Genomic DNA, 22608 nt, shown 5'->3' with positions numbered 1-22608 from the left:
TGAAGTGCACACAGTTAATGGCAAGAAATAACCTAATGATGTAAGAATTCAGTAAGAATTTCTTATGTTTCAGATGAAATCGCTATAGACCCTTCTTTTTTCCTCTAAAATACTATTGAATCAGCATAACTGTCATGAATACACTATTCAAAATGAAAAATTTGGCAAACATATCTATTTCCCTGCTATATTTTTGTTGTTGTTGAAACACATATGATGTTTTTGGTCCCTCCATTAAAACTATACCACAAAAACAGCCAACAAATCATAACACTTTCTTAAAAATCTTAACCTCTGAATTTGACAACTCTGAAAAATTCCAGTTCAATATTAATTGAATTCAAACTGAAGTATAATTGTTTCATTACTATTACAGCCATGACTGTCCTCAAACCTCACAGTAATTTAGCATTAAGGTTTATGAGGGATGCTTTTATGAGGGTGAGGGGAGGCATTTCAACTAAGTATTTTCCTTCGTGCTTTCAATCAGTTTGCTACTCCCCTTACCTTTAAAACCACATAATTAAAAGGTTTCTGGCATTCTATGAAAGAGGAAAAGTTTTAGAATTGTTTAAAGTCAGTTTCTAACTCCTTCATGGTAGCTTTAACAAGCAGAATTTCTGGTCGAGTCACTTGCTACGTACTGCAATGGTGTTAAACAAAAACGAAGGGTTTAAAATATTGAAATAGAGGCAAAAAAAAAAAAAGACAGGGTTCACTTTTGCTGACCCATGTGTTCCAACAAAATGGCATTAGAATTCATCAGAACTCATCTCCCTTTGTGCTGCCTCTTACGAGCAATACAATTGCTTTGAACCTACTTTTACATCCAAATTATTTAATTAACTGTGATACTTATATTGTCTCCATCAGGCTTTGTTATCAAATTGACTTTACAGACCAGAAGTCTATCTTTTTTTAGACAACATGTGTCCAAAGCTGCACAAAAGGGAAGAAATGTTTTTCTTCTCTGTTACCAAACAATTAACTTTTCTTCTCTGCATTTTAATCATTGTTTTGCAGACATGGCTGTTTCCTCTATTTCCAAGAGCTTTGAAACATAGGATAATCCTTTATAAGTATCTCCAAATATTCAGAAATACAGATGCTTACTTTTCTATCACCTCCTATTTCCCATTTATAGATTAGATCCCAGATCTAAAGAGCATAAAGGCACAAACAGAAAAAAAAATCTTAGCCCAAGAGTATATAAAAAAAAAGGCTTGGATCACCTAAGTATTTCACCATTTACAGAGAATGGTATTTGAAGTAGGCCATTAGAAAGAAAACAAACACAAAGATTTCATTAGGGATTTTTAAACATATTTTGTCGTGTTTAATTTTCTTTCTTCATTGCCTTTGACAAAGAGCATCTTCTTCCTGTCTAAATTGCAACGGGAGTGCCAGCTTAATTTTTCAAAGGGGTGGGGGGGTGGGGGAGGAGAACTCTTGTTAACAAAAAATGATAGTTCATAGTATTTGACAGCTAAGTTTTTGGTTTACACTGTTATGAATAAGAGTCACAGTTAGGCCGCACAATGCTACCATTCAAATAAGACACAAGTTCCTGGAAGAAGTTAACGCTATATAGAAAACAAGTCAATTATGCTCTTTGCCATCTCTTTGTTTAGGGAGACTGAAGAATACCTCTATTTTGGTTCTTCACAGCAAGACAAAAAAAAGGGAGGGAGAAAGTGAAAAGAACAGGTATCCTCTGCTAGCATGTCCTGTATAACGTTCCAGAGAAGGTCATGGTTCTGTCCTGCACCGCAAGCAAAGATAAACAGCACCAAGCCCTGTAACAGCTGCTGCAGCACGTGCTCATCAGGAGTATATATAGGGAAATTTGATTAAAAGAAGTATGTTTTCAGGAATGTCTGGTTTCAACATTCCTCTCTCAATATGATATAGGGCATGCAACTTCTGTCCGTATTCAAGGTCAGTCCTGAAGCTGAGCAACCTCTATCACGTTAACTCAGCATCCTACTTCTTATAAACAGGAAATACTACTTTTGTAAACTTAAAAAGTTCATGCTGCTTTCATATCACTCAGAAAAGTAAAACTAAGGGTATACCATACACCAATATAAAGTTAAGCATATGTTTACATATTTATTGGATTTTACAGGGCTAAGTTACAATTAACCAACTGCATAAAAAGGCTACTAGTAATTAAATCAGTAATGCCACAGTCTCACAGACAAGTTATTTTTGTCTGCATGTTCCTAAAATGAAGATGATAATTGCTACAGTTTGTTTTACATGTTCAGGGTCCAGCATTTGTACTTTAAATGAGAAAATCCTCTCTAATAGTTGATAACACACTGTTAAAAGTGACAAGCTGGTCCTGACTGCATGAAAGAGCTTTGAAATATGGATTTTATTTATTTATTTATTTGAAACAAGCCTTACCATACTGAATGCTTGGCAGAAAAGACATCTGAGCTTTAGAGCACAAGTGTATTTTATGCGCTTTTCTTGTATGAGATTTAAAAGACTACAAAGTAAACGTACCTGTGTTCTGTGAGAACATTTACTGCTGATGGATGGTTGGCACAGTATGCAAGGTATAAGCTTTTCATTTGTGGCATCAAATTTAGAAAACATCCTCCAACCCTCTGCTGAGCTTCAGGCAACCTAAAAATGGAATGATAAAGAAGATGAAATTAAAGTCATATCAAAGAGACACAAAAATAAGTAAGACTGGAAAAACAGGGTATGCTCTTATTGAGCAACTTCTACTCAGTTCATTTGATTCCCTCCTGCGGGCCCCCCCCCCCTTTAAATCAATGGATAGATTTCTGTGGTCACTGACAGGCAGACAACAGCCTTCTCTTCCATCTCTACAGTTTCAAGCCTGTAGCTACCTGGTTATGCCACCACAGTGCAGGCAAAGTACAGCATATACCTCTGTGATGGTCATTTTGGCTGCCTTTTTTCAAAAAAATTACACTGGCAGTTAGTATGCTGTTTAGGATTATGACTTGATGTTTTAGTCAATTATTCCGTTGGTTAGAAGAGTTACTATCCATCTTTATGCCATGCCAAATCTTATAAGCAATACTTTGGCACTTCAGACAAAACTGAATGGAACAGCAACAGAATTCTCTCTCTCCATCCTCCACCAACACAGATATTCTTAAAGGATTCATGAAAAGATCTAAGTCACATACTGAGCTCTGGTTACACAAAAACTGGTTAGTTACAGTGCAATAACAGGGTTTTTTTTATGCCATTGTCACTTGCCTTCCCTTTTAAGAACCATAAAGCACCTCCATGTTGGCTTGCACCCAGATCAAGAGTGCTGCTTTACCACCATCAACACAGAAATCTTGTCTTGCTCTAACACATACAGATAAGATCCTTCTATAATTCATACTTTCTTCATTTTTCATGCTAGAATGCACCATGTTTGCTAAGTTCTGAAAGAAAATTTCACTTTGGAGTTTTAAAAACTGATTTTATTCAGAAGAGTTTTTGTTTGGTATAAAGTGGTACTTAAATAACAGTAGCCTCAGTGACCTGTGCAAAAATAGAAGATTCAGCAAGTGAAAGAACATTTAAAAGAAAAGGTTACTTTCACACAGTCTTGGTGAACCTAATCAGTTTTGATTAGAGTCAGAAGGATATATATGCATTTTTTTCATGTAAATGTGGGGGGGAGAGAGCAAAAGAGAGAATATGAATATACACACTATATTTTTCCATAGCTTTTAGCAGAAATTGTCATCTCAAATTGCAGTAAGAAAACATCTGGAGTACAAATGTTTGAAGCTAGCTGTGTGACACCAGCTTCGAAGTGGTACAACTGGTAGAAAGTAGAAGTTCAAATTCTCATTACGCATGTGTATAAGCAATTAAAAAACAAGACGACCCACAATTCTTCTAACATTATTCCCAATATCCCTTAATCTGCATACTTCATATGGAGAAAGGGGGGAGGAAACACACACATTTTTTAAAAAATATAAAGTGACCTTCAAATTAAATACAAATTGATAGAAGTTGGGAAGAAATACATAGTTTGATTAGCCATGCTTTCTTTACTGCTACCACATCATCGTTCTCAGAACTATCCATGAAAGTATCCGTACTAGATTCCTCTCCTTTGTGAGAAAGGATAAATTGGACCAACAAATATGCAATATTGTAAGGGCACTGAAAGGGATGAAACCCTATGCTTTCTAAAAAACAGTCCCCAATTAGAAGACTAAACCTCATCAATAGTAGGTTATATGGCCAGTAGCTGATTTTCCTCACACTAAAGTTAACCTGAAAATGGGGCAGTTTTCAGCACTCATAGACCACAAGTTTGTCCCTGACAGTTTGTCTAAATCCAGTAATAATTCCCCCTCCTTGCACAGGATGCAAAATTTATACATTTCCCCTCTTTGCACAAAGATTGTACCTCCTAACATATACACTCTGAGCCTTTGCTTCAGAATGTTTGCAAGATGAGATGAACAGTGGATTTTTTTTTAATCCATCTAACTATTTTTCAATCCAGTATTTCACGTTGTTCTAAAGCTAGATATGCCCTTAGTAAGCACTCAAGGGATGTACTGTTAACACAAAGGGTTTCATGCTAACAATAGTTCAAACAATTCCCTTAGGAAGAATACTATTTTCATTAAAAATTAAAAAAAGAAAAATGATTTTATGTAATTGTCCTGAACACGTGAATGCAGCTTCTAAACATCAGTATTAAGTATTTTCGCTCCGAGGAAAGCAAGAGACGCTCTGGTGCTGAACTAATATAAATGAAACAGTCACCTTTTCAGGATACATGTTCCTCTAGGCAGGGAATATCCTGATCCCACTCAAATAGAGTGTTCTTGTCCCACTCCCTGGGTTTGTTCACAGCAGTTAAAATTCAAAGTTCATCCCAAATAACATTCACCCAAAATTCAGAACAACATCTATTTCCTATTAAACTGTTCGGTCCCCTGCTCCATTTCCCAGGGCATGGGAAGACCTACCCAATATGAATAGTCAAAATGACTGTACAGGCATGCAAAATGAGAGGCAGGAGAAGTACGCTTCCTTATTTGAAAGCAACATTCATTACAGACATCTAGAATACGACAACTGCCTGCCTAGTTAGCAATGACAGACACAGTCTGGTTGCATTTTTAAAGTTCCTTGCTTTAAAGGCTAAGGCCCATATTTTATTGATCCATATCTTTATTTGTTTTAAAAAAGAAGTTTAAAATCTGAAATCAATAGACTGGCCTCCTCTGCAAGCATTTAGGGAAAAATAGGGACATTCCTCAACATACAAAGGAAATGCTATTCTTATAGCTTTCCTAGCAGTGTTTCCTGTCTGGCAGCTAGTCCCCTTCAATACATCTAAGCATGAGCTAATAATACATTCTTCAAGTAATAGATACAGCAAAAATCTCAAACCCTGAAGACATACTCAGGGCATATAACTCAATATTAAACAGTAAGAGGACCCCAGAAACTGTTGCTGAAAATAGTTAAATTGTCTTTTCATGCTGTAGCGCCTGGGAAAAAAACCTGAATGATGGCTGTTTCTCCTCAGACTGCTGTTCTTCTAGCAGAATGAAAGACTGATATTATTCTCTTTTGTACATGCATGATAACTATATACTACATATTCTTTGCTGAATTAAAATAATTAATAGACTTTAGGAGGGGGTAGCAACTCAACCCCTTTGACTTTTCTAATCCCTGCATTAGTCACAAGTATTCTACTATTTTACAGGAACAATTAATAAATTATCTACATCTCCTTAGTTGTCTAAAAAACCAACAGTTTAATACCTAGCAGCAGATTGTATAAAGCTGTTAGCAATTAATGTGTTTAAATTCAACAGAGAGCATAGCTATTTTATAGTTTATTCTGAAGCTCACATTCCAACAATATTCTCATATTTGATACTGTAATTAAAAAGGAATCACAAGTATTAAAATTCTTGATACAGTCACTGGATATACACAAATTGTTTTAGAAAAGACATTTACTGCTGCTTGCAAATTTAGTTACAAGTGACAATATATCAATTATGCATAGCACATTTTAGAATTCTTCCAGAGTTTTAAAGCACTTTAGTTTTCATTATATAGCCCAAGACCAATAAATATTTTCTCCCTCATCCTCAAGATAACACACACACACATATATATACATATATACATACATACATACACATATATATATATATAATGTTAAGAAAGGTGAAGTGTAATTTCAGTTACAAAAAGGACAAAGCAGCATTTTAATTTCATTCACAGTACTAGAGAATCATAACAGAGCCTCGGCTGTTGTACATCTCACATAATAAAGACATCTCACATGCTAAAGACATCATCATAAGACAATGTCTAAATTACTAGCAGGCTATTCATTTTTGCAACTAGATCCAATAACTATCAGTTCTATTATTCCAGACTTAAAATGGGTCCCCACTGCACGATAATTTGAGAGGAAGAAAGAAAGAATGAAATACCTCGCTGTTCAGTCACACTTACTGTAAGATTCTGATCAGCACCACTGATCACAACTAGACTAAAGCTAGATTAGCAACACAGAGAAATAATTAGTTGTTCTATAATGTCACTATATCCTGCATATTCTGTAGAAATTTGCCTTGGCTTCACTGTGAAGTCAATGGACAGTACACTACTCTGGTAAAGGCTGTGGAAACTGATGAATCCAGACAAATTAAAACACCGACTAACAAAGTCAATTAAAAAAAAAAATCGTATGCTATCTCCATGTTTTCTTTTTGCAAGCAAAAGATCAGAGGTTCCTAAATTTCACTTGACAATGAGGCTACCAGATGAAGCGTGTCATGCAGCAACATATGTACCTACATATACCTGCAGAGCATGTCAGAGAAAGGAATCGTTCAACTATCTGGGCAGCGGCCTCTGCTCTTCTCTCTCTCCCAGAGTAAGAAAAACAGTAGTATTCCCACCACCACCATTTCACCTCTTTGAAGGAGCTTTAGCATCAACAATAATATTTTCACTATGTTGGAGAGAGCTCAGTACAGAGACTCTCCCGAACTTAAATTCGTCAGGAGAAAAGATCCTGGACAAGTGAAGGTCTCAAAAAGTAATTAAGGGACAATTACAGCTAATGGCTTTGAGGGATGCAATTTGCAAAGAAACAAAAAATTAGCTATCATCTCCTGAGGCTTCACAATTCACAGGGTTACTTCATAGCTTTCTGAGCTACTGCTTTCACAAAAGGAGGCTCTATTCAACTTATATATAAACCATCCAGAAAATTTTCAAGGTTCTCTTCACAATCATCCCTTTCACTATTTATCTATCTGCCTTACCTGTCAGATACCAGTTAATCTGCATATTTATTTCAGACAATCTGCACACACTGTGTTCAAATCACTTAACATTGATAGCTGTACTTCTTTTGATAGTCACACTGACCAAAAGCAAGGGAATGTATTGGGCTGAACTGTTATCAGACTTAATTTGCATCTGACACTATGAAAAGAAAAAAAAATTCTGGAACATCGATTAGTTTTGGTTTACATCGAAACAGCCTTCATCCCCCCTCCCCCCCTTTTTTTTAATTCCCATTCCATTCCAGAACCATCACAAAACATTTTTAAATTTCTTATGCACTCAAACACAGAACAAGACAGAGAAAAACACAAGCAAAGTTGCCGTGATTGCAAAAGCGGGGACATGAGGAGAATACATGGCAAAACCTAGCTATGTCTGTTATGGAGCAGGAAGACGCATCTATGCTACTATCTAAAAGAGTCGCTGAGCAGCTTGTCTTCAATTTGCTACAGAGGAGACTAAACCTAAGCAGTCCAGTGTCACGGGCCAACCTGGCCCCCTTACTGAGAAGTACAGCCACAGACTGACCACCTCTCTTCAACAACTCTCTCATTCACCTGGGAAGTAGGAGATTCCAGTTCAAATTCCTGTTAAAAAAATATGCAAAAAGCAAAACTTCCACAGCACAGATCACTTAGATCAGCTCAGAGATCCCTTAACAAACACTTACTTTGTTCACTCAGACACTCCTGTGCTGTGTGAGCAGCAGTAGAACTGACATTTGGGACTGGATCACAGATCCAGGAAGAGATCCAGAGCACTGGACCACTTTCTGTCTTCAAGAGACTGGAGCACTTTTGCTTTGTTTTAAAATCAGAAATCATGCTCTCTTTTGGAACTGAAGAATCCCACAAATGTATCTCTGCCTTGTCAAGTTACAGTTCTTTTCCATTCATCAAAACAGAAAGTGCATTTGAAGCTGATCAGCAAAGAAAGAGCTTTTGAAGAAGATCAGCCAAAAGATTCTCACTTATCTCTAGTTAGACTTGTTTCATACACTACCTTGGTTATACCTTTTCTTCAGTTACCTATCAAAGGCAAAAGTAACTCCAAAGGAATCTGTCTGATGGTTGCTAGCATTCAGGCAACCAGAGAGGAAACGTCCCCAGGTCTATGACAGATGGAGCACTCCACAGGAGCACCTCAGTTATACTGCAGCAGAGGCTGACATGGACAAATTCAAATAAGACAATCCTTTAGCAATGCACCAAAAGAGTTTTAATTCAAACCACTTCTTACTCCTTCTCTCCCCCCCAAACCCAAACCAAAATCAAAACCATACAAATGAACCAAAATTCCCAAATGCACCAAATGCACCAAAAAAACCTCACCATAGCATAAACATGTTCTGAAATAAACTGATTTTTACAAACATGAGGATTAAATAAGCCAACGTGGTGCAGGTAAAGAGAGAAAAATCATCAGAAAGTTTTTGTCACTGAAGCACACAAAGATCTGTTAAGATGCAACTCAAATGACAGAAAGTGACCTGAGTGGGGTGGGGAAGTTAAACAATATTCAACTTACTGACATGCACAAAAACAGGAGTATGTCAAGCTATGTAGGCTGGCAACAAACACTGCAACTGGCAGAACGTCTGCATTTGGTCATTCTGACATGTGAAATTAGAAAAAACACTACACCGGATGCTGCAGTGTGAAGTGCCTGAATGATGGAACTATAAGCTATCTGCCAAAAATAAAGTAAAATGATAAATCTATTTTCAGCCTGGAAGCTACTCTGAGTTTATAGAACAGGTTTACCAGCCAAAACAACATGGCAAACTGACAGAAACCAAGGCAGCAGGGCAAGCTTTCTTCTACATGATGGGAATTATGATGGATTAGATTCAGAACAGCAGGATGTTGGACACTCAAGTCAATATGCTATGATGAAAATTAAACTGAAAATACAACTTGGCATAACCAACATACTTACAAAAAGAAAGTAATACAAAACATTTGCAGTCTTCAGTAACCCTGGGGCATCACTTCCTCTGTCCACCTACTAGCATCCATTATGTTCCCAACATATTACACAGCAACATTTCACTTACCAGGAAGAAGAAATAAAGGATATTATGAGAAGGTGCTCTACTACAGTTTAAATCATGGAAAGAATTCTAAATAAGCCTTCTGAGTTTAAAGCTACATTAAGGTATTGTATTAATCTACACATTAAGTTAAAATAAATCTTGCATTAACATTTGAACAGATTGTGAACAGATTTCCTTGTTTAAAGAAATATGGCCTTCTGCACTTGTTTTTAAGTAGACCTTAATCAAAACAGTTTTAAAAAATGACAGCCTGGTTAAGCAAGGTATTCCATTTCTCTAGCTTCTTTCTGATTCACAGAAACAGTATCATGGTAACAAGAGAATGAGACAATAGAAAGTGAACTGACAAGAAAAGAAAGGAAACATTTAAGTGGAGTAACCCATTCTCAGGCATTTATACACTTAACTGATCAAGTCCTAAATTTAACTTGCCAGAAAGAATAATACACTTTCTCAGAAACAGTGTGGAAGAAATGCCATTTCAGGAACACTTCCATTCCTCCGCTAAAGAGCGATCTAAACTACCCAGTCTTCCTTTCCATCTGCTCTCGTGTAAGAGCATGTGTAGAGACAGAACGGAGAGAGAGAACCTGGATGGTAGGAGGGCAAAGAGGGACCCAAAGTCAGCAATATACCCAGATATCTGCTACTGTCCAGAGGAGATGCAGCTTATACTTGGCCACCACAAAGATTCCTCTTAACATGGAGCAGCTTGGGGGATAAGAGGGTTGAGTCAAAACAAAACACACGTTGCTGATCTACAAGATCACTACTGCCAGAATGGTATTTTTCAACTCCATGCAAGTCACTCATCCCTCCTCATGGCCAAGTGCTCCCAGCAGTTCCCCTGCACAGACTGAAACTTTCTGAGCCCTCAGTAGCAATTCAAATGACTAACTTAGCGAAAAACTAGTGAATTTGGATTAGCAAGCTGAATTAGCTCACCATGTAGTCAGGGAAGACCAGAACACACACAAGGAAAAAGACACAACTGAGGTCAGAAATAGGAACTCTTTCAATGGAGTTTCAGCAGTAGAAAACTGATGGGACAATTCAGCTGTGATATGTTGACCTTCATCATCTTACTTGCACCTCAGAGTACAGAGTACAAGTGGAAAAATATCCAGCTATCATTTCAACCAGAGCTATGTAAGGAAGACAGGTGAATTAATTTTTTTTTTCCTTCAAATCTTTTTTTCCCCCCCCTCCTCTTTCTGTGCTTTATGTTGTTTATATGGTACAGTATAGGCACTGGGACTAATTTTTACTTAGACTGTTCTTTCAGTCTATCCTACATGCTTCTCCCAGCACGTGTTAAAGACCACCGAGACAGAAAAATACCTAAGCACAAGCTTTCTCACAGAATCCTCCAAGTCACTCTTTTCCCCCTACACACACTGCGATATCACCATGCAAGTTTCCTTCAGTCTTTTTCTTACTCTTTTAATAGAAGTAGACATAAAACTTATGCCTCCAAAAAGAAAATGCTGCTTCCTTTATAATTTCTCCCCTCATATGTAATTGCATCATGGCATTTTGTAAACGGTTTCCAAACTATTCCAAATCCCTACCTCTGCCATTTTATCCTAGGGCCAATATCTATCTGAGCAAGCAATGAGTGTATTATCCAAACATCTACTGCTTTACTGCCGTAACAACTATACTTAAAATGAAGGGAACAAAATATTATTTTTTTTTATCTCAAACATTAACATACACAACAAGCAAAATAACAGTAAAATATTTGTTCAATAGAATTCTATGGTATCATGTATACATAGTACTTACTTGGTGCATTCTTCTAAAGACTGTACAAGCATTTGCTGGAAAGAACTTATTTCTTCCAGGTTTCCCATTAAGTATGAAGTATTTGCTGAGTTTAACCTGGAGCAAAGATAAATAAAAGGTTTACAGGTTTACAGTTATTGACTAATTGTGCTTTAATAAAATCTACCTTAAAAGAAAATGCTTACTTACTCTTATATCAAGAACCAGGATCAGCCTGTCCTAATCAACAAACAAACAGAATAAAAGCAAGCCCTGCCTCAAGGATCTTACAGTCCACAGATGAAAATGCATATTAACATTGAAATTGAAGTTTTGACCATACAGTCTCTCCCCAATACATAAGAGATCTTAAGTCTGTTATTTTAAAAAACAAAACAAACTCACATACTTTTCACTGGCTTGTAATGGTCGCAGGTAGTTTGAAAGCATTGTCTGTAGCTCCTTAGCATATTCATTTTCTGTTTCTAAAATATTTTGTAGCACCTGAAATAAATGACAGTTGCTAATCAGTACTTTTAAGAGATATTTCAAAATGTTAAAATCAATACTAGTTGTAAAACATAGTAAAATTTTCTTAGCACTTTGAAAATACTAAAAACACACAGCAGCAACAAACCATTAAGTACTAAATCAATAAAACCTGGGGGGAAACGCGACAAGACTATCCTTTAGCTGTATACCAGAAAAAGAAAAGTGCTAAGCTAACAGGAGTTTCACTTTACTTAACAGAAACATTTCCTGTAAAATTTGGGAGCTCTACATAGCATTCTTCCAGAGCTAAGAGTAATTATTCCCGCTATATACTTCAAATCAATCAAAGATCATCAGAGAATCGTAAAGCACATTACAAGTTGTGAGAGAAATGAACAACTGGTGTTATTTTCTCAGTTTCAATTACAACATGCCACATCTAATCTTGTTAGCAAAGTGTTTACTTATTCAGACACTTTATTCTATCTGGAAGGTCTGAATACCAAACAGACTTATAAATATCAAATAATTGTCAACTTTACTTAGCAACATGATTAGCTTTACTGCATTCTTTTTAAATGGGAATGTCTAAGCTTTGACCAAAAATGCAATAGTATAAACTACTTTAAAAAAGGCCTGAAACCAATAATTTATAAAATACAACACACGCTTGTATTTTGTTTGCATATAAATCAAGCAACTTGAAATATCCCGAAATTTGTGCAACAGGCATTTTACCAGGCCATCTCCAAGGAGCCTACTTCAAGATATCCTCAAACGTATTCAGGTCAAATTCTACTAAGCTTTTAGTAGAGAGCCTGCTTGCTGCTCCAAAAAGTTGATAATTTAGCAACAGAACTGTCAGAATTAAATGTAATTCACTGAACATAGTTACACTTCAAAAATTCTTGCAATTCACTTATAAGCCATATCACAAACATCTCCTTTTTGCTATATGCCGTATTTGTCAAAACTACATTAATATCTTATTTCAGCATTTATAGTAAGGACTGCATTAAATGCATTATTCACTGTTGTAGTCAATACTCTTTTTTTTTCTTTTTTTTTAGGAGATGAAAAAGCCATTCATTCCTAAATGCAAACCTGATGAAATAACTTTAAATAGTTCAGTATGTCAATGGAGAATTCACTGTTCCTTTCATTAGTGTCATTGATTCTGCTCATTCCTTGAATGGTTCTATTCATTTGGAGAAAGAGAAAGACCACTTTTGAGTTCATTCTTTTGTTGGAAATCTGAATCCTGAACCAAAGATTAAAATGTCTCCATTCTCTGCTAAACACTGACAGAAGAACGTCACAGAGAAAGCTATAGCTATTAATTAGGAAACTGCAACATACAGTACAACATGGGTGCACAAACTGTAAAAATAAATCAGCTAAGAACTTTTACTACTTAGACTAGCAAAAAAAAAATTAAATTTCTGTTGATCACAGAAATAGAACCTATGTTCTCACATATATATAAAACAAAAGTCAATTGTTAAAACAGAAATGTAAAAATATTTAGCAGCCACAAGGTTCAGGACTAAGCGCAAGACCAATCTTTTCCCCACAAAATCTCCCATCCCAAAGCTGTTACACAGCCATTAGCAGGGAAAAGGAGACTGAGACCCAAGGACAAACGTGGTGTCCTGATGAAGCGCTGAACAATATCAGAAGACATTCAAAGATAAAATTGACAAATTTGCTAGAGATCTTGAAGAGCTGCACCACTGCTGCATTTTCTCAGAGTATTTTCCATTATATTATTTCCATATAGCAGCTGTCTGAAAAGCTCAAAATGAAACAAGTTTCATGTTTGACACTGCTCAGTTATTTTCCTGTGCTTCTTAGGATTTTTATTTGAGAGTTTTCTTCACAATATGGGGAAGAAGGAATTGGAGCGAATGATTTGAAGGAGGAAAAAGTCAGTGAAGTTTAAAAATTAGAAGCAGCAACCTGGTAAATTACTAGAGAAATGAAAACAAATGCAGCAGTAAATAAAACTATGTTACAAAACCTACGCAAGCTACTAAATTCACTGATACTGCTTTACATTACTGTAGAAGTTCATAACATAACATAAATGTTATGCACCACTTTAGACATGCACATACCTTTAAACAGTTTTCAGAATACATTACATTTTTTTCTCTTCTATACAAGCACAGTTCCCACTGCATAAAACATTATTTTACTTTGAATATCTTTCAAAAAGGACTAGTCCTGCTTAAGTAGCTTTAAAACGTCAGTTTTGTGAATCCTTGCATCCTTCCAGCATGACTTACCACAAAGAAGCTTTCAGGTTAATATGCTTGGACTATGCTTTGAAGAGACAGGTACTCTGTACTGTAACTCAGTACTTTGGCACCAGAGCACCCTTACATTCCTCACCTCCACTTCTCCCCGCATGCTCTGATAATCACCTTTTTTCCCTTTGCTGCTTTCTGCGTGGTCTGGCTGCTGCAAGACCCCATGAGACCTCGAAGACCTTGTTTCCAAAACTCCACCACAACATTTGCACAGATAAGACCGGGTACCAAAAGAGCAGCATTGAAATGGCAGCTCTTACAATCCATAACACTGATGAATAGCACAGAAAACTGAGCTCATACAGCACAAGTTCTCTCAGTCACAAGGCATGGAAAAATCAAGCATGGTTAACAATTCTGCCGCACAAAACCCCAGTAACCTCCCTAAGGCAAAAACAACCACCCAAAAATGAATTTAAATGACCTACATGAAATGGATCACCTTCCAAAGGGGGGGGGGGGGTTTAACAGCTACACTTGGACACGATCCTGTAGCACATTCCCTTTTTATGCAAGCAGCATAGCACTCAACTAAAACATCCCATACTTAAGCAAATAATGATCAATGTCTGATTCTCCTGAATCATAAGAACCAGAGAGACCGTGTTCCTTAAGACAGACTCTAAATAAGGACAATGTAAACTGCCACACAGGTGTTCTGTACCTTAAGGGTTCTCAAAAACTGTTATAAACTTCAGCAAATACAAATACCTGATCCGACTTCAAAAGTGTGGCCTCAAAAGGAGCATCACTTCTCAAAGGCTTAAGTGAAAAATGAAGTCATGCTATGGAGTACAGAGTATGCCATTTCCTTACCTTCTTTTTAAAACAGCTATTTAATCTTCAGATAATTGTCTTATAAGCTGACATAATATAATTTTCTTTTGGACACATTAAGTGTTAAATTCTCTAGTGGTTACCAAGTAAAAATAAAATAAAAAGAATAAAGAATAAAGCCTGCTCTGTCCTCAGGGAATGACCTTCAATAATATGCCCACTTCTTCAGTAACATGTTACTAAATTACTTTTAAATGAAAAATGTTTCACGCTCAACCATGAGTCTGGTTCATATTATATAGTGCTTTAGACTCTCACCATTTCATGGAGGAGAAGACCTTGCAGCACAGTCACTCTCTCCAAGCCTGCATTCCCCAGCCAGTCAAGATGCAAGCATAAACCAAGTTTGCCCCATAGCCTCAACAACACCTAATTCAAGGTGCAGCTAATAAAGCACACTGAGATCAGAATGCATGTGAACTTTGTTATTAACTTCAGATGGAGCTCTGTGAATCCATAAAAATAAAGAACATATTTACAAAGGACTGAGGAACAGAGGAAAGCAGAGTACCAGTGGTAAAAGCAGCCTCATCTTAATACTATGCACCTTTCCATGAGCCTATCCCAGTTATTTTCCCAGCAGGGGAGATTAGCAAAGCCTCTCCTGTCACATTTTGAACTTGCACTGAACTGCCCTTTGATTCCTTTCCTCTGTCCCACACACCCCTGGGCGCTGCCTGTACCACAGATCTTTCCCTAGGAAAGGTGCAATAACCATGAGGTTTTTACAGGCTCTCAACATACACCGGTATGGTGGAAGACAGTCACAACTTAGAAGTACCAAGAAGTCCTAGAGTGCCAGTCTTGCAACACCATTAGTTGTCAAAAGAGCCTTAATACAGATTTTAACACTTGCTTTTTAATTCAGGATGCATTCTCTTATCGGGAGCTATTCTGCTTTTACCTTAGTATTGGCTCAATTTTGTTATCAAAGCAGAGTGACGATAAAATTTTTAGCATAAGAAAGTTCCACACCTATGAGAATGATCCTATAAAAAAGCAAGAGTTGAAGCTTACAAAGAAAGAAAATAAATTAAACTTATTTAAATTGTTTGCTGTTTTTCTTATCTATATGTAAAATCATTACATATGTAATAACTGTTAAAAAAATAATTACTTTATAAAGTTTTATTGCCATAGCAAGCACTTAGTATTTTTCAAAACGTAGATGCCAATTATCCTATTTTAGATTTTAAGCTGAGCAATAAAGTCTTGCCTGTCTGAAACAAAGTGCATGCTACAGCACACTCTATCATTCTTAAAAATATATATATCTATACATCTCAATCAGGAGGTACATGTTGTACTGTAGAAAAACATGAAAATAAAACAAGTATCCAATTCACTGCAGACAGTTTTAAGAACAGCACTTTAAGGCCAGCTCTCTAATTAATCATTTATATTGCCATGAACTGGTCATTTTTCCTCCCTCAAGATCCAAGCTGTCTTCAACAGTTAACAAATAGCTAGCAGTCAGAACAGTTCAAATCTTACTGCATCAGTTGAGTGCACCCCCAAAGCTGCAACTGAGCAGAATGACAAAATAACCTGACACCTGAAAGGAGGTGTGATGATTGCCACCAATTTCACTTTTTTTTTTTTTTTTTAATGAATGAAACAACTTTAAAGCCAGGTACTGCTGGATTTTTCCTAAAGTATATAGTAATCCATGATTACTGTAATAGAGTATCCAGGGTATGGTATAAAAAAAGAAACAAATGGAGATATGATATCAAAATTGCAAGGTTTTTCATAACTTCTCCTTAATTATGGTTTTAGGCAAATTCAAACATATATTTTCTACCATTTTCACTGAAGAACATTGTCACCCTCAAAACTGCTCTGAATTACTCTTACAACATGAAACATGAAACTAAAAGATTCAATTAATTACTGACACAGTTAAACTGTAGCTGTAGTTAAGCCCAAATTAAATAGCTGCCACTTGTGCTTTTTTCTAATACTAAAGACCTGTCAGAGAAACCATAAGATGATAAGATTATACCTGTGTTATATATTTACCACTGTCTCTATTTTTTTGTTCTTTAAGCCTAAAGGACTGGCGTTCCAGGGAGCTGCCAATTTATTTTAATTAAAATTTCAACACAGCTGTAGATTACACTTAATTTTAAGTAAAAACAGCCTTTGTCTAGTGAAGAAAATAAATCCTTTCTTCGCTGCATTTACTTCACTTTACTTGTAGGTAAAAATGCAGGGGGGGGTTGTTTTTTGGTTTTTGGGTTTTTTTTAGCAAAAACAAGCATCAACACAATTTTCCAATTCGACTATCTGGTTTCCATTTACTGAAGTGTACCTACGTTCTAGTTACATTGACTCTTTTATACTTATTTCCCAAATCAAACAAAGTCAACAAGGATAAAAATTTCTAATAAGGGGAAGACACATTTGGAACTACAGACTTCAGCAATTTCAAACAGAGAGAAAAATAAAAAGAAAAGCGAGCTGATAGCTTGTTGCTGGATATAACCCTGCAAGAGCGTTAGTCCCTGCAATAGGAAGGAATGTGCGCCTGCGTAGGTATTTTTCATTGTGGCTAGCAGCTGTGGGCTGTAATATCGAAAGGATTGCAGCCCTTCATTCGCCATGGCATTACGGCTATTGGCAGAGGCACCATACAAGTGAGCGGGGAGGAGCAGGAGGCTGCTTCATTGCTTTCAATCACGGGGCCATATGCAAAACTGCTGTTTTCTTCCAGGTGGTTCATGTTATTCACACCACACCCACAAAAGATGAAAGCATCAGACTGTGCTTTATGATCCCTGCTAAAAACCAACAAATAAAAAGAGAAATGTAATAACAGTTGCAGCAAAGGCAAAGGCAAGCAGCCCCGTGTTTCGTTTTTACACCAGTAGGGAGCAGTGGTTAACAAAAACAGTAAGATGCTTTTTCCTTCCCAGTGTATTTACTGGGAGTAAATAAAGAGATTTTCAAAACGGTTACAACAGGCTTAAACATAGAGTTTGATATGTTTCTTAAATGTATCTACTAAAGAAGTGAGTATTAGGCTAAAGAACTCCTTGGGATATATTAGAGGCTGATTCTGGCTGTACTACTTTTGTCCTGAAATCAATCCACCAGTATAAGGGAGACGTTCCAGAAGTTGATAATTGAATTGATTCATAAGCATGAATACAAAGAAGGAAAATTCATTCAAAATGTTCAGTGTCTTGTTCAACAAAAAGGACAAAATATTCTTAATCATTTTAACACAGCAGAATTTCATTAATTCATAGTGACTGGGAAAGACTGATTGCATATTTGAGGGAGAGGAAAGAGAAATTAACAACTAGCCAAGCACATAAAATGAGCATAATATATTACAGAAATGCATATTATTCACTTACTTTAGACTATAATTTTGCATCATACTTGAGAAGCCATGTGTGATATTTCGTAAATCTAATAATGATTTTGTTAATATGAGAATTCACTAAAGTCCCTATCCAGTTTTGGCAATAAGGCTCTGGAAAGGCTGCCAATTTTTTTGTACAGATAAGAGCACATAGATAAATGAGGTTCTACTGTATATAATAGCTCACACAGAGGAAAAAGAATCACTCACCACATTGTAATAGCTTTTGCTAATTGCAGATGTATCAAAGCCTTTAGGAGGACTCTTCAATGTACCTGATTTGGGGGAGACCGGTTTTTCTGAAATGTAAGATATTTTTATGTCAATGGGATGCAATTTCATAGCTCAACACTAGAGGTCAAACAAGCTGCTTTAAAATGTTTGTAACAAGTTATAGTGAAATTATATTTCACTGAGAAACGTACACATCTGTGCTTGAAAGTATTGGTAAAAAATCAAAATGGTTCATATGTTCATAATGAATGAAATACTGGCTTCAGTGAAGGCAAACAGAAAAATTCCCATTAGTTGTACCAGAACCAGAAAGCCAGCCAATAAAAATATTTTTTCCAAATTTATTTTTAGGAGCAAAAAATTTATAACAGACTGCAATTAAAAATTAAAGCATTTCCAAACACTACATGCACTTTTAAACAAAAGTAGAAAATAACTTCTTTTATAAATTTAGTGAAGTCAGTAAAAGCAACTGTCCAAGGGCAGAAGTACCAGAGGTGGGACATTACACTTACAGTCTTGTTGAAACAGAATCAAAAAACTATACAAGTAGTAAAATGACTTACCAGATGCTATCTTATAAAAAATATCTTTAAAAACAAATTACTCTTTATTGTTAAGGAAGTCAAAAAACATTTATGCAGTTTAGAACAATTTATGTACAGTATCCATCAAAACAATAAATTCAATCCTTAGAAAGTATAATACCATAGTGTATCTATCCCTCAGGTATACGTGGTTTTCCTCAAAGGACAACATATGTCTGTAAGATCGAGCAACAGGCCTGAGAGGCTGCAGCACTGAACCACTCAACAAGCTATTCTGAGTGCTGACACCCAGAACATAGAGGCAGAGAAAACGCACTCCCCAAACCTCCTCCCACCTCTACCATTCCTCTAATCCAACCAAGGAGGGGGGAGGAGGGGGGAGGGGCAGTCAGAAGCATCAAACTGCATGCTGGAGAAAGAGAAGGCAGGATTTACAGTATCTTCTTCTGACCTCTTACGCTTGACAACACACAGCCAGGTGAGACTGTAGTATCAAGACATTATGCTAAAAAGGAAAAAAAACAACAAAAACCAACACGCACACACACACCACCAGGCTTGTCTAAGACGCCAAGCACTTGAGTACCCAAACAACAAAATAGCAGATTGTTCAATACAAAAAACAGCAGCATCAAAAACATACCTATTGAGAGTTCTACCCTTATTTTAAAAGCAAACTCCTCTGTTTCAATTAAATTTTAATAAATATTTATGAATAATTTAACTTTAGTTTACCTGACACTTCAGACCATTAAGAATAAATGATGCAAGTCTCTATAGATACAGTACTGCCTTTCCGCTAGGAGCCCCGTTAGCCAAGCTAATGGCCAGCTATGGGAAATGCCCTTGGTTAATGAAGCTGACCAGAAGGACACCACCACATGGTACCCAACAAGTTACCAATCTCTGTTGGTCTGGAGAACTTAAAGTAATTTAGTGCACTCTTGAGGCTACTTCATTTGATGCCAAATTCTGCCTGTTGCAGTCTCAGCCCAGCAGACTGCAGACATGGGCCACCTTTTTCTCTCTGCTGCTAGGAGTGCAGGACAGGCTAGCTGGACATAAAGGTTTAGCTAGAAGTCTGTTAGGAAAAGTTTAGTGCTCAGGAGCACTCATGCACTACTTTTACTTTAAGGGGATTTTCCCTGTATTGCTCTGGAACTCTCCTCAAAGAAGCTATTCTAAAAATAAAATGCGGGCTTAAAACTGCCAAACATGGACAAAAACATTTCTCCTCACCATGTTCAGAGAAAACAGTTAAACCATTTTGCTTAAGGTTTTTTGTTCCCCTCTGAAGTCACCTATAAGCTGACATGCAGCACAGAAAACATTCACTCAAGCAGTTATAGCCAGTTGGGAGCACCGATGCTCTCACAGTCACCAGCCTTGCAGTACATACCCGCTCTGTTATACAGCCAAATAATCCCACATGACGGGACTCCTTCCCTTCCCTTATAAAAAAAACTATAAACACAAGGCGATTTGACATTAAACACAATGCTGAAGAGATGCCTAAATTCACGTTGTATTTACAGCTATAATGCTACTCATTAATGGGACAATTAGAACTTGTTTCATTGGACCACAGGATGAAAATGATGCAAAGTTTAAATGACCCTGGTATTTTGCTTTCATTCTCTGTGGGAGCTCTTGACTTATCCCTACACTTTACAGCAACTTTCAACTTCATAGAATACATAAAGGGATACTAACCATGTGCCAAAGACAGGGGAGGAGAAACCGAACAATAAACTGAGTCACCTAAGGAAAAAGGTATATACTTGTCTTTGAATTCTATGCAGATGTCTGACCTTTCTTAATCTTGAGAAAACTGGCTGGTCAAAGAACGCTGGCTCTCCTTATAGTTACTTTATCATTTTAAAGAATGTAAAAATGCACCTCTTCCTCTAACTTTATTTTTCTTAAGCTGCTGAAGATGTTAGGAGATTTTTGCTAGAATATATAGAGAATCATTTGTATTACCGGCTGTTCAGGTGAATCAGTTATCTATTGTATACACGGTATCAGATTCAGATTTAGAACAGGATACACACACAAAATTTACACGTTAGAATCATTTTGCCTAAACAGCCATAATCAACATTCAGCTTTTAAAACTCAAAGGTTGTTTCTTTTGCTGAAAAATGCAGAACTAGACACAGCAAATCAGTCCAGCTGTCTATCACGTCTGGTATTCTGCCTCCAAGCACTGCCTTGCTTCATAAGTAGGAATAAGAAACAAGTCTTGTTGCAATTTACTTATTACACAGTGCATTACATGGAAGGAAAGCCTCATCTTGCACATAAGAAATCACTTTCTTAGCATGAACAAACATAAGCATTACTTATTTATCATCCATCATGAGAGGACATTAGAGAACGTTTACAAACATACTGCATAAATCATTAAACATTTCAAGCAGAGTCCTATCTAGTGTACCAGGAAAATACAAAGGTCTAAAACCATGAAGTCCACAGGTTTCAGAAATATTAGCAAAACCCTAGAATCTTGCCCATTCCAACATGTGCACAATTCTCCAAAGCATGGAAAATTGCTAGAGAGTGGCCTGAGCTGGATACCAAGTTTTTCCACACAGAAGCCTCTTCCCCTCTTTCTACTTTTCTCTCAATACTAATAGGAATCTGTTTCATTCACACTGAAAACACCATGCAAACATGCACGGCACATGATCAAATCCAAAGCAAACAAGCATCTGTTCCAAGTACTGAAAGAGACTTTATCTAACAGATGACTGACACAAAAAGGTAAGTTCCCACTATTTCCAGTCAAAGCATTACATTCAATTGCATCCTAATATTTTGAAGTTTTTTACACTGCTAATGATTAATGAGGTAGAATTCAATTAACAAATCATCTCTGGGCCCAGAGAGAGGCTAGCACAGGTTTTCTAAATTATTCTTCCAGCATATTACGTACTCAGTACAATCTCCGTGTACATCAGAACAATTCAGAGCAGCTGCTTCTGTAACCTTTCCCTAAGTAGCATGTAAGATGCCACCAACTATCTAAAATAAAGTTGTTAAAAAATTATCTCATCCCTTACAAACATCTAGCTTTCCAAGAGACTGTAAAAGGACAACTTACCCAGTTCTTCCCAATGTTCTGTTTGCATTAACATGGAAGTACTTCTTTTAGTTGCCTCCAAATTAGTTGCCATTCTCACATTCTCTCCTATCTCTCTTCTTTCATGTCTTCAGCTTATGCTATTTCCATGCACCAATCTACTTCATGCTACTCTGTAAAGAGCTCCATCATGAACATCATATCTTCCTGCCATTACTAGACCATGTTGTTCTTGCAGAGTTATAGCTGAAATGCTTTAGGAAGGTATGTCCTGAAGGAGTGCTTTGTAGGGTAGCATGAAGTAGACTGGTGCATGAAAATGAACACGACATAAGCTAAAGACGTGAAACGAGAGAAGAGAGAATGTGAGAGTGGCAACTAATCTAAAGGCAACTAAAGAAGTCTGACTGAAATCTGACCCTGGCTATTTCATCCTACAGTACTGGAGGAAAGATAGGCCAACTCAGCTGCCAAAAGCCATGTGGCCCTACTAGTCAGGTGCTACAAGCATGCTCTTTCTCTCAAGGCTAATCAGTTCAAGCCAACACCATAAGGATGGACTTACA

At 36.8% G+C, this 22608-nt stretch overlaps 1 protein-coding gene across 4 annotated transcripts in view; it reads right to left on the bottom strand.

Moving 5' to 3' along the window:
• Positions 1–22608, bottom strand: part of ARHGEF7 (Rho guanine nucleotide exchange factor 7) — a 117092-nt gene that overhangs the window by 46302 nt on the left and 48182 nt on the right. For all 4 annotated transcript variants that reach the window (XM_026068034.1, XM_026068033.1, XM_026068031.1 and 1 more), the window contains 4 exons: positions 18386–18474; positions 11571–11665; positions 11183–11278; positions 2515–2637 (listed from right to left, as the gene is read on the bottom strand). In XM_026068034.1, coding sequence (XP_025923819.1) covers positions 2515–2637; positions 11183–11278; positions 11571–11665; positions 18386–18474 — 403 coding nt within the window. The remainder of the gene's footprint in view (positions 1–2514; positions 2638–11182; positions 11279–11570; positions 11666–18385; positions 18475–22608) is intronic.

This window comes from Apteryx rowi, unplaced genomic scaffold (assembly GCF_003343035.1).
Source record: "Apteryx rowi isolate R43461 unplaced genomic scaffold, aptRow1 scaffold_267, whole genome shotgun sequence".
In the NCBI taxonomy this organism is placed as follows: Eukaryota; Metazoa; Chordata; class Aves; order Apterygiformes; family Apterygidae; genus Apteryx; species Apteryx rowi.
This window is presented reverse-complemented; position numbering and strand designations above follow the sequence as displayed.